This window comes from Theobroma umbraticum, unplaced genomic scaffold, assembly GCF_002168275.2.
Source record: "Theobroma umbraticum cultivar Fairchild unplaced genomic scaffold, ASM216827v3 scaffold_51.0, whole genome shotgun sequence".
Taxonomy (NCBI): domain Eukaryota; kingdom Viridiplantae; phylum Streptophyta; class Magnoliopsida; order Malvales; family Malvaceae; genus Theobroma; species Theobroma umbraticum.
In genome coordinates this window covers 1,619,089-1,631,843 of record NW_018397260.1, presented here as the reverse complement: position 1 = coordinate 1,631,843, position 12,755 = coordinate 1,619,089, and the positions used below count along the sequence as shown (strand labels likewise).

The window sequence follows — 12,755 nt, the reverse complement described above, 5'->3', positions numbered from 1 at the left end:
TCTAAAGGAAAGAAAGGTCTTAGCCTTTAGTATTTAGTGTGTACAACAAACAGCGGTAAGATCCCTTTTATTTATTTTTGTACATCAACGCATCCCTGTTATTAAGACACTTACCTAATATTGGGTGGGTTAAAGTCACACGTCATTGCTAAAACACTAATTTTCATAGGTTTTCTTTTGGCCATCAATTTTCCTAGCCAATTAACTACTCTATATGTTGTTTTCTTTTTTCTAATGAATGGAACACTTTTACTGTTAAATTAGCCAAGAGTAACAATTAATTAGCCTAAATCTTCGTTTATTATAAAGCATATAGATATTTAATTGTAGTTCAAAATATTTAAATTTAAATTGAATGCTTACCAAACAAAAGTTAAGGCTGAAAGTAAATATAATGGTAGAAATCTTTAGTTGGTAGGTTGAGTAAACCTTGTTATTTTTTCTCTAATTGATTAAGGTCTTCCTTAAAGAACCAATCATGAAATGTATTTTTCAAGCCATTTCTGTTTCTAGTTAAAAGAAAATATCTCTTTTTTTCTTATACCTTTACAAGACCTTAGAGTTATCACACAAGATAGATGGAATAATTGATGTAATATTATTTTATACTAGTGTAGTTTTAAAACTTTACAAGTGAAAATAGAAATATTGTCACATATTCATTTAGTTATTGTATGAATTTATTAAAATTTTAAAATATAACTTTGTTTAGAATTTATATCACATGCCAATTGTCTATTATATGAATTTATTAATCTCTTATACATATAGCTTAATGGATAAGTGACAAATCTCTAAATTTTGTTTATAGAGTTTATGAATTCCATTGACTATATAATTATAGGATATTCCGTTTGATATGCATGAAAAAGAATTTTTACGAAAGTCCAGATTGAAGTGCTGTATGGTGGGTGAGATCTTTTTCTACGCAAGTACTTCAAAATTTCAAAACTACCCATACAAATTTAAAAGAGAATAACTACACATCTTAATTTTGATATATATATATATATATATATATATATATATATATAACTTTGTGATAAATTGTTAACGATGAAAACTATATAAAGTTTTAGAATGATTTAGATAATTAAAATGTCTTGCATTAAATAAAAATTTTATTTCTTAAACTATTTTTATTTTCAACAACATAGACATTAGAAATTTCATGCACTAAGAGATATAGTAGTTTTACCTATTTTTTTAAATCTTAAAAAACATTAATTATTGAAGTGAGAAAAAATAAAATGGAAAAAGAAATAAAACTCTTAAAAATCCATATTCTCGCTCTTTCTCTCTGATTTTTCTAGGTAAAAACTAGATTCAATCTAAAAAATAAAATAAAAAGCCACTGCCATCGTCAGCTATGTCGACGAAGCACACCTCAATATCTCTAATTCTTAAAGCTATATAAAACCATAAAAAATTTCAATGAGAATCATCAAAACCCATATCAAAGGCAAGCAAAAATTTCTGGATTTTAGCAATAGAATGAAGATTTTTACTTGCTTCCAGTGAAAACTTTTTACGTAGAGCATTTTTCAACAGAAAAAGGAAAGAGGATGTAAATGGCCGGTATGGTTATAGTTGCAATATCCTATCCTCTCATTAAATGCCCTGGAAAACACCCTACTTTTAATATACCAAAGACCTTGTATATGTTACTTTATTAAGCAGCACGTTACTTGCATTTACTGGGTGAAAACCAACAAAATCATGATGACCTTACCTACACTGGCTTCTTGATCATAACAGTTGTTCTATTCCTTACTTACCAACCTCACTTATTCTAGAAAGAGAAGAGGGCTCCAGTGGAAGTGGCCTATGGTTGGAAAGTTACAGTAGTTTGTCCGCATCTACTGCTAGTTCCTCGACTGGAGTGCCCAAATTCTTGAAAGAAGCGGCGGCACATGTCTTGTAGTAAAAAATCTCTGGTTTGTCAATATGGATAATTGGCTGACAAGCAATCTTGCCAACGTGCAATTAAATAATGAGCAAAAGCTTCTCTAAATATTCAAAAGGGATAGATGGGAGGAAATGATTTGATATATGAGATATTTTTAAAAATAATTTTTTTTATAATTTTAATTATTTTTAATTAAGTTAGATAAAATTATTTTTAATAAAATTACATACCATGATATTACATACCATGTATAGAAACATATTATATGTCGTGATTAGACTATTACATGTTATGTACAAAAATATGAGATATGTTATGGTTAGGTTGTTACATGCTATCTTGAAAAAAAAATACTGTTGTTACATACCTTGTACAAAAATATATTACACATCATGATTAAATTGTTACACGTCATGTACAAAAGTATGTAACATGTCATAGTTAGATTGTTACACACCATGTTGAAAAAGAATACTGTTATTACATGCCATGTATAAAAACATATTACATCCCATGGTTAGGTTGTTACACGTCATGTACAAAAACATGTTACATGCTATGGTTAAAAAATATTGTTACATGCCATGTTGAAAAAAATATTATTGGTACATGTTGAAAAAATATTGTTGTTACACGTCATATTTAAAAACATTTTGTTACACTTTAATGCCTGGTATGTTATTATTATTTACGAATCAAAAACTTCAAATTCTCTCGACTCTCTTTATTTTTTTTTTATTTTTTTTGACAATTTGGCATTGATTAAAGTGTTTCTAACATGTTTTCATAAATCAAAACACAAATTTTCTTATCTAAAACATCAATTTCGACTAAAATTCGAAAAAAATTTCTTTTGAAAACCTAGGTTTATAAATTTCAAAATTTTGAGTTTCTTGGTGTGTAGGTCTTAAATTGATATAATTAAAAGTTATTTCAAACATCTGTGATTATTTCTACCGTTTTAGTTTTATCCAAAATATCTGAAATCAAATTTCTCAAATAGTCACCGACCCATTCATATCAAAACTATTGCTTGGTGTCTTGAAAATGCAGGAAAGAGAAATATGAAAACACAGGAAAGAGAAATCAAGAGCATAACAAACAAATGCTAAAGAGATAAATCGATAAAATTAGAGAGAGTGGGATGGTGAGAGAGAGAAATCGATAAAATTTGAGAAAGTGGGATGGTGAGAAAGAGAACTCGAAAGTACAAATGGGGACAAATTGTGATGGCCGGTTTAATTTATTTGAAATAGTTTTGAGGGTATTTTTAGTCAAGTTATGGCTAAATATGGCTAAAAACAGTTAAATTTATTTTGATAGTTATTTTTAAAATCTGCCTATCAAGAAAGGTTATTCCTCATAATTTCCTTTTCATATTATATTTGCAGATTCGGTGTTCAATTTTGATTCTGTTAAATGGAAGTACGAAAGAGCACTTTACAAAGGCTTCCTAAATCATCGAAGGTTCCATGAGTTGATGCCAAAGATCTTTGAAGATAGCATGGAGAAGCGATTGATCCTAATTCTTGAGCATGTCTCCAAACAACATGTACCAGTGGCCTTGGAAGATCTGCTTGGAAAGCATATATTTTATTTTTCTTGCAAAATGGCCATCGGTTGTGATCTCGGTTTGTTTCAGAGCAATTCCCATGAGCATCTTTTTGCAAAAGCCATAATTGATGCTTGCGAAGCAATATCATTTGGATACTTGCTACCAGAGATTATCTGGAAGTTACAAAAATGCCTGGGTATTGGAAAAGAGAAGAGATTAAGCGAGGCTAGGAAAACTCTAGATCATTTAGTTTTAGAATACATATCAATAAAGCGAAAAGAATTGAGCAGTAGATCGAGAAAGGAAGATATGGATTTCAATATATTAAAACTTCTTGTAGATAGAGATGAACTTGCTGCGACATTATCGATCTCAGATGAAGTTATGAGAGATAACATTATAACTTTTATGTTCGCTACTCACGTCACTACAAGCACAGCATTGAGTTGGTTTTTCTAGATTCTTTTAAAGCATCTACTTGTTGAAAAGAGAATTAGAGAGGAAATACATAAACACTTTCCAGAAAATGGGAAAACGAAATGGCTAGCATTTGGTACTAAAAAGTTGAATAAAATGGTTTATCTACATGTATCTTTATATGAAACATTAAGACTATACCTTTTAGTTCTTGTCCAGACAAGGACTGCTCTTCACAATGACACCCTTCCAAGTGGCCGTAAGATTAATCAAAGAACAACGATTTTGCTCTCCGTATATGCAATAGGAAGGATAACATCCATCTGTGAAGAGGATTGCAATGAATTCAAGCTAGAGAGGTGGATTATCGATGATGGAGGAATTAAATATGAATCGACGCACAAGTTCTTTACATTCAACGTGAGGCCTCGAAGTTGTTTAGGGAAAGATTTTGCTTTCACTTTTATGAAGGTGATTACTTCAGCTATCATCCACAACTACGATGTCCAAGTTGTAGACAGTAGCCAAATCGCCCCTAAGCAAAGCATCATTCTTCTCATGAATCATGACCTAATGGTTATAGTTAAGAAGAGATGGGCTTGAGCGGTACTTGTAGTACCCTAACCCAAGCAAACATTTGGAGTAATGTATTATTGAAACTAATAATGTGATGTCAAGGTTCCTTATTTGTTTTAATAAATCATTTAGGTTTATGTTCTAATATTCTCGTGAGTAATTAGAGACTTATTAGTAAAATATTGAGGGATAATATGTGGAATTAACTTAGTAGTTATTTTTGTTTTAATGTGGAAAAAAAAAGTGGTAAAATTTGATCCAATTCACGAAATTTGACTCAACTCATTCAAAACCAAGTTTGACTTTAACCTAATAGGATAGTAAAATACTTTAACCTAAACGCAAATTAATTTGAATTGAGAAAACTAATCCCAAAATAACTCTAAAATATAGTGACCTAATTTTCGACTTAACTCAACTTAAAGTAACCTAAAATCTAAACTCTAAATTGACTGAACATATATGATAACTCAAAACTGAATTGATTTGAAACTTGAGTTAATCCAATTTGTTTAAATGGTGTACGTCCATTTTTTTAAAGATAATATGTGATGTCTTTTATCAGAAAGGAAGGGTTTTCCCTAAGTCTATACATCAACAACTGGATTTTAAATTGCTATGTTATAAAATGGCATAGTATCTCAAAATCTCAATTAGTCATCATAAAGTGTTACCTATCAGATCCGTTACAAATAAAAAATAGAACTTGTCTATATACAAAGTATCAAAAGGAGATGGTTTTCTAGCATATTGAGTGATTCAAAGCCTCATGAAGCCATTCTAAAATAGACCTATATGGATCTGGAAACCTAAACAAAGCAAAACGCGTTCACGATATAGTAGTCTTTTGCATACCACTACCAAGTTCAATAATTGATCAAAATCTCTAGAGTTCAATACCCTCTAATATGACTTAACCTTCCAACAACCACCAACACTAATGTAGCCAACTTGTAAAAGCTAGTAACAAAATTAAAGTCACCTAAACAAAGATAATGTGATCTTACTAGCTAGATGCCAAGAAACACACATGAAAATAGAGAAAAGAGATAAGCAACTCAATTACCAATGGGTTCTTAAGGGATAAATACCCTTAGCAAGTTAGTTTCTCTTCCAACTCCTTCCTTTGCATAAAACACCCAACCTTACATTAAGTGATAATGTTTAAACTTAAGTAAGATGTTCGATAAACATAGGGATGATCAGCAAGTTGTAGTATCATAGAAATTGGCTTGCATTCCCTTAAACCAAGTTTTTCAAAGATTGACAATGGTCTCAAATTTATACTTGCACCTAAAACGCCTAAAGCTTTAGCAAAAAAAAAAAACCAATTGTGCAAGAAATTGTAAAACTACAGGATCCTTGAGTTTTGGTTGTAATTTATTTGAAAAACTGCAATATATTCTTCAATGAAAAGAACATTCTTAAGCTCACCCAATTTTCTCTTCTTGAAAATAATGTCTTTCAAGAACTTGACATAGCTTAGCATTTATTCCAAAGCTTCAACAAAAAGGATATTTATGTGTAGTTTTTTGAAGACATTAAGAAATTTTTGAAATTGCTTGTCAAGCTTTTATTTTTGAAACCTTCAAGGAAAAGGTTGTGGAAGATGATTTACTTGAGACTTCACTTGATTTTCAGCTTTCCCATCATCTTTTTATTCAGCTTCAAATTCTTTCTCAATAATTACCTCTTCATCATGAACATGCTTTTTTGAAGATTCAATTGCCTTTTTACTTGCCCTTTCAACCTCTTTTCCACTATGTAGAGTGATTGCCTTGCATTTTTCCTAACCTTTGTGTTAGCTTTATCATGTTTAAAATTATTATAGCTTTGAAATGACAAAAAGTGATCAAAATTGGTTCAATGATCCGTGAATGTCTTTGAGTGATCCTTGAACTTGTTTGAATGATTTTTGAAGTTGTTTGAAAATGTTTTTAAGCTTAATTTATTAATGTTAAAAACTCTTATACATTTGCTTGTGAATTGCGTAAGTGTTTCTACGTGAAAAATAATCACAACTACTTAAATGATCTTTGAACTTGTTTGAATAATTTTTAAAGTTGTTTGAATGAGTTTTTAAACTTGTTTGACTAATTTTTAAACTTTTTTAAATGAGTTTTGAAGTGCCTAAGTGTTTTCACGCGAAAAGCTTCAAAATTACTTGAATAAGTTTTGAAAATTGCTTTAATGATTTTTAAACTTGTTTGAATAGCTTCTAAACTTCTTTAAATTAGTTTTAAACCTCCTTTACATTTGATTTTGAAATGTCCAAGTATTTGGCATCAAATTGGGTTCAAAAAGAAGAATTTTCTATATTTTAAGCTACAAGTATCGATACTTTGGTCAAAAGCATCGATACATTTAAAATAGAATGGTTTTTCCCAAAATGTATGGATGCATTTCAAAATGTATTGATACATATGTATCGATACATACCAAAATGTATCCATACATTTGGTCTAGAGCTAGTTGTTGCACACGAAAATCAAAGAAAAAATGACTATTTCCTTCACCAAACCTTCTCTAACGGCTCCAAAGCTTCCCTAACTATAAAAAGAACTTCTCCAACACATTTCCAAGGTTAAAAAAGTGGAGAAAAACATTATTAGATCAAGAATCAAACTATATGAAGAAAAATAAGAAAGAAAAAGAGAAACCAAGCTAGAGCAAGGAATTCACATTCTTCCATTAAGGTTTTCAGCTTTCTTGTGCTATAATGCCTTTGTGTCTTCATTCCTATCTTTTGTAAACATTTTTATACTCATCACACTCTTCTTACATTGTACTTACTTAGCAAAACTTGCTTTCTAGTGGTATCTTTGCTATTCAATTGTAAGAGAGAAAACGTTGTGCTTTAGCCTTTAAAGGCATTGTGAAGGTTGTGCTTGATCCATAAAAGGCATTGATGGAAAGGTTGTACTTGATCCTTGAAAGGCATTGTAAATGTTATGCTTGAGCTTTAAAAAGTATATTTCATAGTGGATTTGAAATTCCTTAGTGAGCTAAGGGAGAGGACATAGGCAAGGAAGCTGAATCTCTATAAAAATATTGTATCTTCTCTATTTTTCACTTCTTGAATTATGCATTTACATTAAAGAATTTATCAAATTTGTTCTTAACTTGTTTATTCCTTAATTTAGTCTTCAAATTGTTATTGACACACTTTGATAGAAAAACAAATTTATGAAAATTATTTTTAGCTTGACTTGATTGGAAGCTTATGAAAATTTTACACTAGTGCATTTTGCCTTAAAGAGTTTGAAAATTTATGTTCAACTTGTTTGGTCATTACTTTGCTTAAATTACTTTTGGCATGTTTTAAAGTGAAAACAAATTTGAGAAACTAGTTTTCAAACTTGCCTTCATAAAAGGTTTAAATTTGTTGAAAAGAATTATTAAAAATTCAATTCACCACCCTTTTGGATATTTTTCTCATTATTATAGTGCTAACACTTCTAACACTTTGGGATTGGCTTGAATGTCACTTGGTAAGGTACCTTAGGGCCTATTATTAATTGAATTAGCAACTTGGCCCAATTGAGTCTCAAGATTTCTCAATGAAGCTGCTTGACTTTGAATGATGACATCATTCTTTGCCATGTATTGCATGAGAACATTTTCCAAGGTAGGTTTCTTTTCAAGGATAGGACATCGAGCTTGTTATGGAAAGTCAGAAGGGATGTTTGGCCTTGGATTTGAAGGCCCTAAGTTGTTGTTCCATAAAAAGTTGAGATGGTTCCTCTAACCAGGATTGTAAGTGTTGGAATATGGATTATTCTATTACCTGTTGAAGTTCCTAACAAATTGTACCAATTCAAGATTAAATGGACAATGATCACTTGAATGGCCTACTCCATACAAATCACAAGTTATAAAGGAGTTTAGGACAACATTAACTCCTATAGTATCAAATATTTTTGCCAATGCAGCTACTTGTGCAATCAAGGCATTAAGTGCTTCAATCTTATAAACACCAACAACTCTTCTAGGAAAATATTTTTCTAATGGCCAATGGTAATTATTGGAAGTCATATCTTCCAAAAAATTGTAAGCCTCATCAAGATTCTAATCCATTAATGCCCCACCAGTTATAGCATCGATTGTAGCTCTAATTGAACTCATCAACCTATTGTAGAATTTTTGAAATTGTAGCCATTTTTGAAGCTCATGGTGTGGACATCTTTTAAGTAAATCCTTAAATTTCTTTCAAGCTTCATAAAAAGACTTACCATCAAATTGTGTAAATGATGTTATATCATTCCTCATTTTTGTAATTTTGGCTAGTGGAAAAAATTTAGCGAAAACTTTTTAAGCCAAGTCTTCCCATGTAGTGATAGATCTTGTTGGATGTGAATTCAGCCAACGTTTTGCCTTATCCCTTAATGAAAATGGAAAGAGTCTCAATCTAATAATATCATCAGTTACCCTATTGTACTTAGGAATGCCATAAATTTCCAAGAAATTCACTAGATGAGGGTTAAGATCATAATTGGGTAATCCACCAAATGAACTGATGACTAAATCATTTGAATGTAAGCAGGCTAGATTTCAAAATGGTTTGTGTTAATGGGAGGTCTTTTGATGATTTGGTGCAAGCCTTGAAAGAAAGGAACAACATAATCTCGCAAAGACTTGTTCTTTTCAAGAATTTGATTAATGGCATTGTTGCCATTATTGTTGTTATCTTCAACAATTGTTTGGTTGGGAGTTGTAACTTGCAAATTTTCCCTTTAAAGTCTTTGAAAAGTTCTTTTTATCTTTGGATTAGAAGAAACAATATTCAAGTTTATTCTCCTTTGCATACAACAACCAAAGATATCTGAAAACTCGAGAAATAAAGTTTGAAGTAAGACTTGTTAGTGTAAGTCGTACAAGCCAATCGATTTTGTGCTTGTAAAACACTACATTACTTAGTCAAATTTTATGTTAAATACATTTGGATATTTTATATAAAGTATGAGATATTATTTTATCTTTAAGTTTATTTATAAAGAGTTATGAGAGACTAATGTGGATAAAGTCCCTGGAACATAATGGCCTTGTAAAGAAATTAGAAAGGTTATAATTATGAGATTCTTATGCATCAAAACCTTATTTCTAAATATGTTTCTAGTAATTATTTTGTCAAGAATAAAGGCATTGATAATGGTAAAAGGCTAGTACATGTTACGCTTCCTTACTTTGGAAGTACCCAATTGATCTCTTAAGTTGAAGTATACAAGATAGTTAGGGATAGTATGTAGGTTCTTGTTAAGGAATAAGTTCAATGAACATGACTCGCTATAAGAGTTCTATTTGGTATTTGACTCAAGTGTCTGCGAAAATACTCTCATGTGTCAGTAGTATGTGAATTGTCATGCTTGGATTTCACCTCTATGGGTTTGGAGATGATTAGATGCCTAAACAGGGTTTTTCTGGATATGGCATGAAGTGAAGGTGAATGAGTTGTCCAAAGAGGATTTGTCACCCAAGTTGATTTGAAGGGGACAAAATGTAACACCTCGTACTTTGATATGGTGGCTAATAAAGCTTATTGGATACCAATTGAAGTTAGTTAAAGTATTTAATAGTGCTGGAAGGTGAAAGGAATAATTCATAATAAAATATTTTACATGCTAAAAATAGTAATTAAATAATAATATTTTTATTGAGAATGAATTAGCAAGTTAAAAGGTGAATTGACGGTGAGTAAGGACAAAGAGAGACATTTTGGGGCCTGAGGAGACAAGTGAAAATTTTTGAAATAAAATAATATTAAAATATTAATATTTTAACTGTTGTCTAAATTAGTCATGAAGAAAAAATGTATGGTTAATCCAAGTCAGAAAGAAGAAGTAAGAAAGAATTTTGAAGAAAAACGACGTCAGTGGGACTCGTGTGTCTTTATTAAATAAACTAATTGGGTAAGTATTATTTAAATATTACGATGATCCTGATAAGGTGAAAATCTATATTATATTTGTACACATATTACGATGATGCTGATAAGGTGAAATTTAAGAAGTGTTGGAAGGACTAAATTATAAAGCATGAAAGTTTGGAGGGTTAAATGGTAAATAAGAAAAAGTTTAAGGACATATGTGTAATTTTAATTAAATAGACATTTAGTAACCAAGGAAGGTTAGATTATATGGAATATGAGATGTGCATGCAAGATTCACTATTACATGCAAATCATTGCATTGGAAAAGAAGTAAGTTAGTGGGTAACATGTGGGACCCCACCATGTGAAAGTTGATAAAGAGAAAAGGGAATAAAAATTATTTAAATGGGGAAAAACAATGGTTTGGCAAAAATAGCCCATGGTAAATGAAGTAAGGATGTAAAGAAAAAGAAAGAATAATTTAATTGCATGAAATTCTATTGGTTTTAAGGGAGGTCAAATATGACTCAAAGAGTGGAAAATGCATGAAGCCTTATAGGTTCATGGGATGACAAAGGCTATTGGTAAAGAAAATATGCATGAAACAATATTGGGTGATAAAGTGGCTGAATGAGGAATGACAAGTGGACATTAAAGGTGATGAAATGAAATGTAAATTGAGATGAAATGAAAGGAAATGTTGCCATTTCCTTCGGCAATCCGCCCATAACAAAGAAAAATGGAATGAAGGCTCATTTTTACCTTGCTTTGTCCACCACCTGAGAGGAAGAGAGAAAAAAGAAGAAAAGAAACATGCAAAGGAAAAGCTTGACTTTTAGAAGAAAAATGTGAAGAAAACAAATGAGTTCCATGAGAGATCCACCCATTTGGAAGAGAAATGAAGAGAGAATGGCTTGGTGAGGCTTCCAACTGAGAGGAGAAAGAGAGTTGAGTGAAAAAGGCTTGGAGGAGGCTTGATTTGTGGAAATTGGGGGAAAAATCGAAAGGTTTTCTCTTGCATGCCATGGTTGGAGCTTTAGGAAGCCATGAGAGGTTCGGCCTAGTGATTCCAGCTAAGGAAGGTAAGTAGAACCTTGATTGTGGTTATGATTTCTTGAGGAAATAAGTTGGTAATTGTGTGAGAATATTTGTGGCAGCAAAAGTCCTCCAAGATTTGAAAGAAATAGATGCATGCATGTGGATTAATCTTGGAATACATTGTGATTTTGAGATAGTTGAGCAATGGGTGAGTATTTTAGTCTGAAAATCACAAGTAAACAAGAGAAATGAGATGTGTGTTAATTGTTTATGTTTGTGGCAGCAATGATGATCATGGATGGGAGGAAATTGTGAATCATATGTGGGATTCAAGCTAAAATTGAGAGGTAAGCATGCAATGTGTCCAACTTGTGTTGTGTTGGTTATGAACAGTTGATAGTAATGTGTAAATGCTTGTGGTTGAGGATGATGAAAAATATGAAATTTGGTTAAAGAATCGTTAATCAAGCTGCTGCCCATATATGTGTATGATTAAGCATATTGAGTTTAATTTGTTGTTAGGAAATGTTTGTCGCAGTGGAATGCCGGAGGAGGTAGCAAGTGACCGGTAAGTAAAATTAGCTAGATACCCGCTTGAGTCAATAGCGATGCAACATCCCGCTATTGTAAGGTGAGTAGGGGGTGTCGATTTTAAAATCTCTATACTATATATTGTTTTACGTTAATAAATGTTGTTGGTTTTTCTTAGGAGCATTTGTGGAAAGCATGAGCCGGTAGAAACCATAGGAAATTATGGATGCAAGTGTTTTTAAAGTGATTTGGATATATCTATAGATAAGCTATATATGTAAAGAGTTTTAGAAACTAGGAAACAAGCCTTTTTACTGTGTTTGTATCAAAAATACGTGCCTTGTATTTTTGTGTGATATGCATAGCTAAATGCATTGGTAAATGATTTAATATGCAAGTTTGAGATCCGGTTTTATTCCGATGTTTGTACAAAGTTTTTGACCATGCCATTTAATGTGAAAAGCAATTTGAAGTATTTTTTAACTTAATTTCAAACGATTTAACGGAAAGGCCTTGGAAAACTTGATTTGGTTTCTATAACGATTTTGACAAACCGAGAGTGTCGAGAGTAGGTCGGCTGTCACTTTGGTTAAGGATGACTCTTGTGCATAAGTGAGCACTAGCTAGATAACTTTTGGGTCACCGACAGGTTGTTAGACGTGGCTGGGGCCATAGTCTATGATATACGTGGCAAGGCCACGGGTTGTTATATGTGGCTAGGCCACAAGTGATATCTGTGGTTGTGACCGTTTGATTTCTTCGATGTCGACTAACATCATCAAGACTATTATGGCTGTGGAGATCTGGTGAGAGCTTCCAGATGTTATTACTTGGAAATGGGTCCACGGGTGATTACGATACTT

The 12,755-nt window shown here is 31.6% G+C and overlaps 1 protein-coding gene and 1 non-coding gene across 2 annotated transcripts; both read left to right on the top strand.

The window, feature by feature from the left end:
• Positions 1-2,575: 2,575 nt before the first annotated feature.
• On the top strand, positions 2,576-4,484 carry LOC110416399 (alkane hydroxylase MAH1-like). The gene is made up of 3 exons (XM_089783537.1): positions 2,576-2,582; positions 3,301-3,845; positions 4,101-4,484. Exons 1-3 carry the CDS (start codon positions 2,576-2,578, stop codon positions 4,482-4,484), a joined length of 936 nt encoding a protein of 311 aa, XP_089639663.1.
• A 4,138-nt stretch (positions 4,485-8,622) lies between these two features.
• On the top strand, positions 8,623-8,729 carry LOC149527169 (small nucleolar RNA R71). Its single transcript, XR_016351277.1, has one exon. It is a non-coding gene; the product is annotated as a small nucleolar RNA R71 (small nucleolar RNA).
• The last annotated feature ends 4,026 nt before the right edge of the window (positions 8,730-12,755 follow it).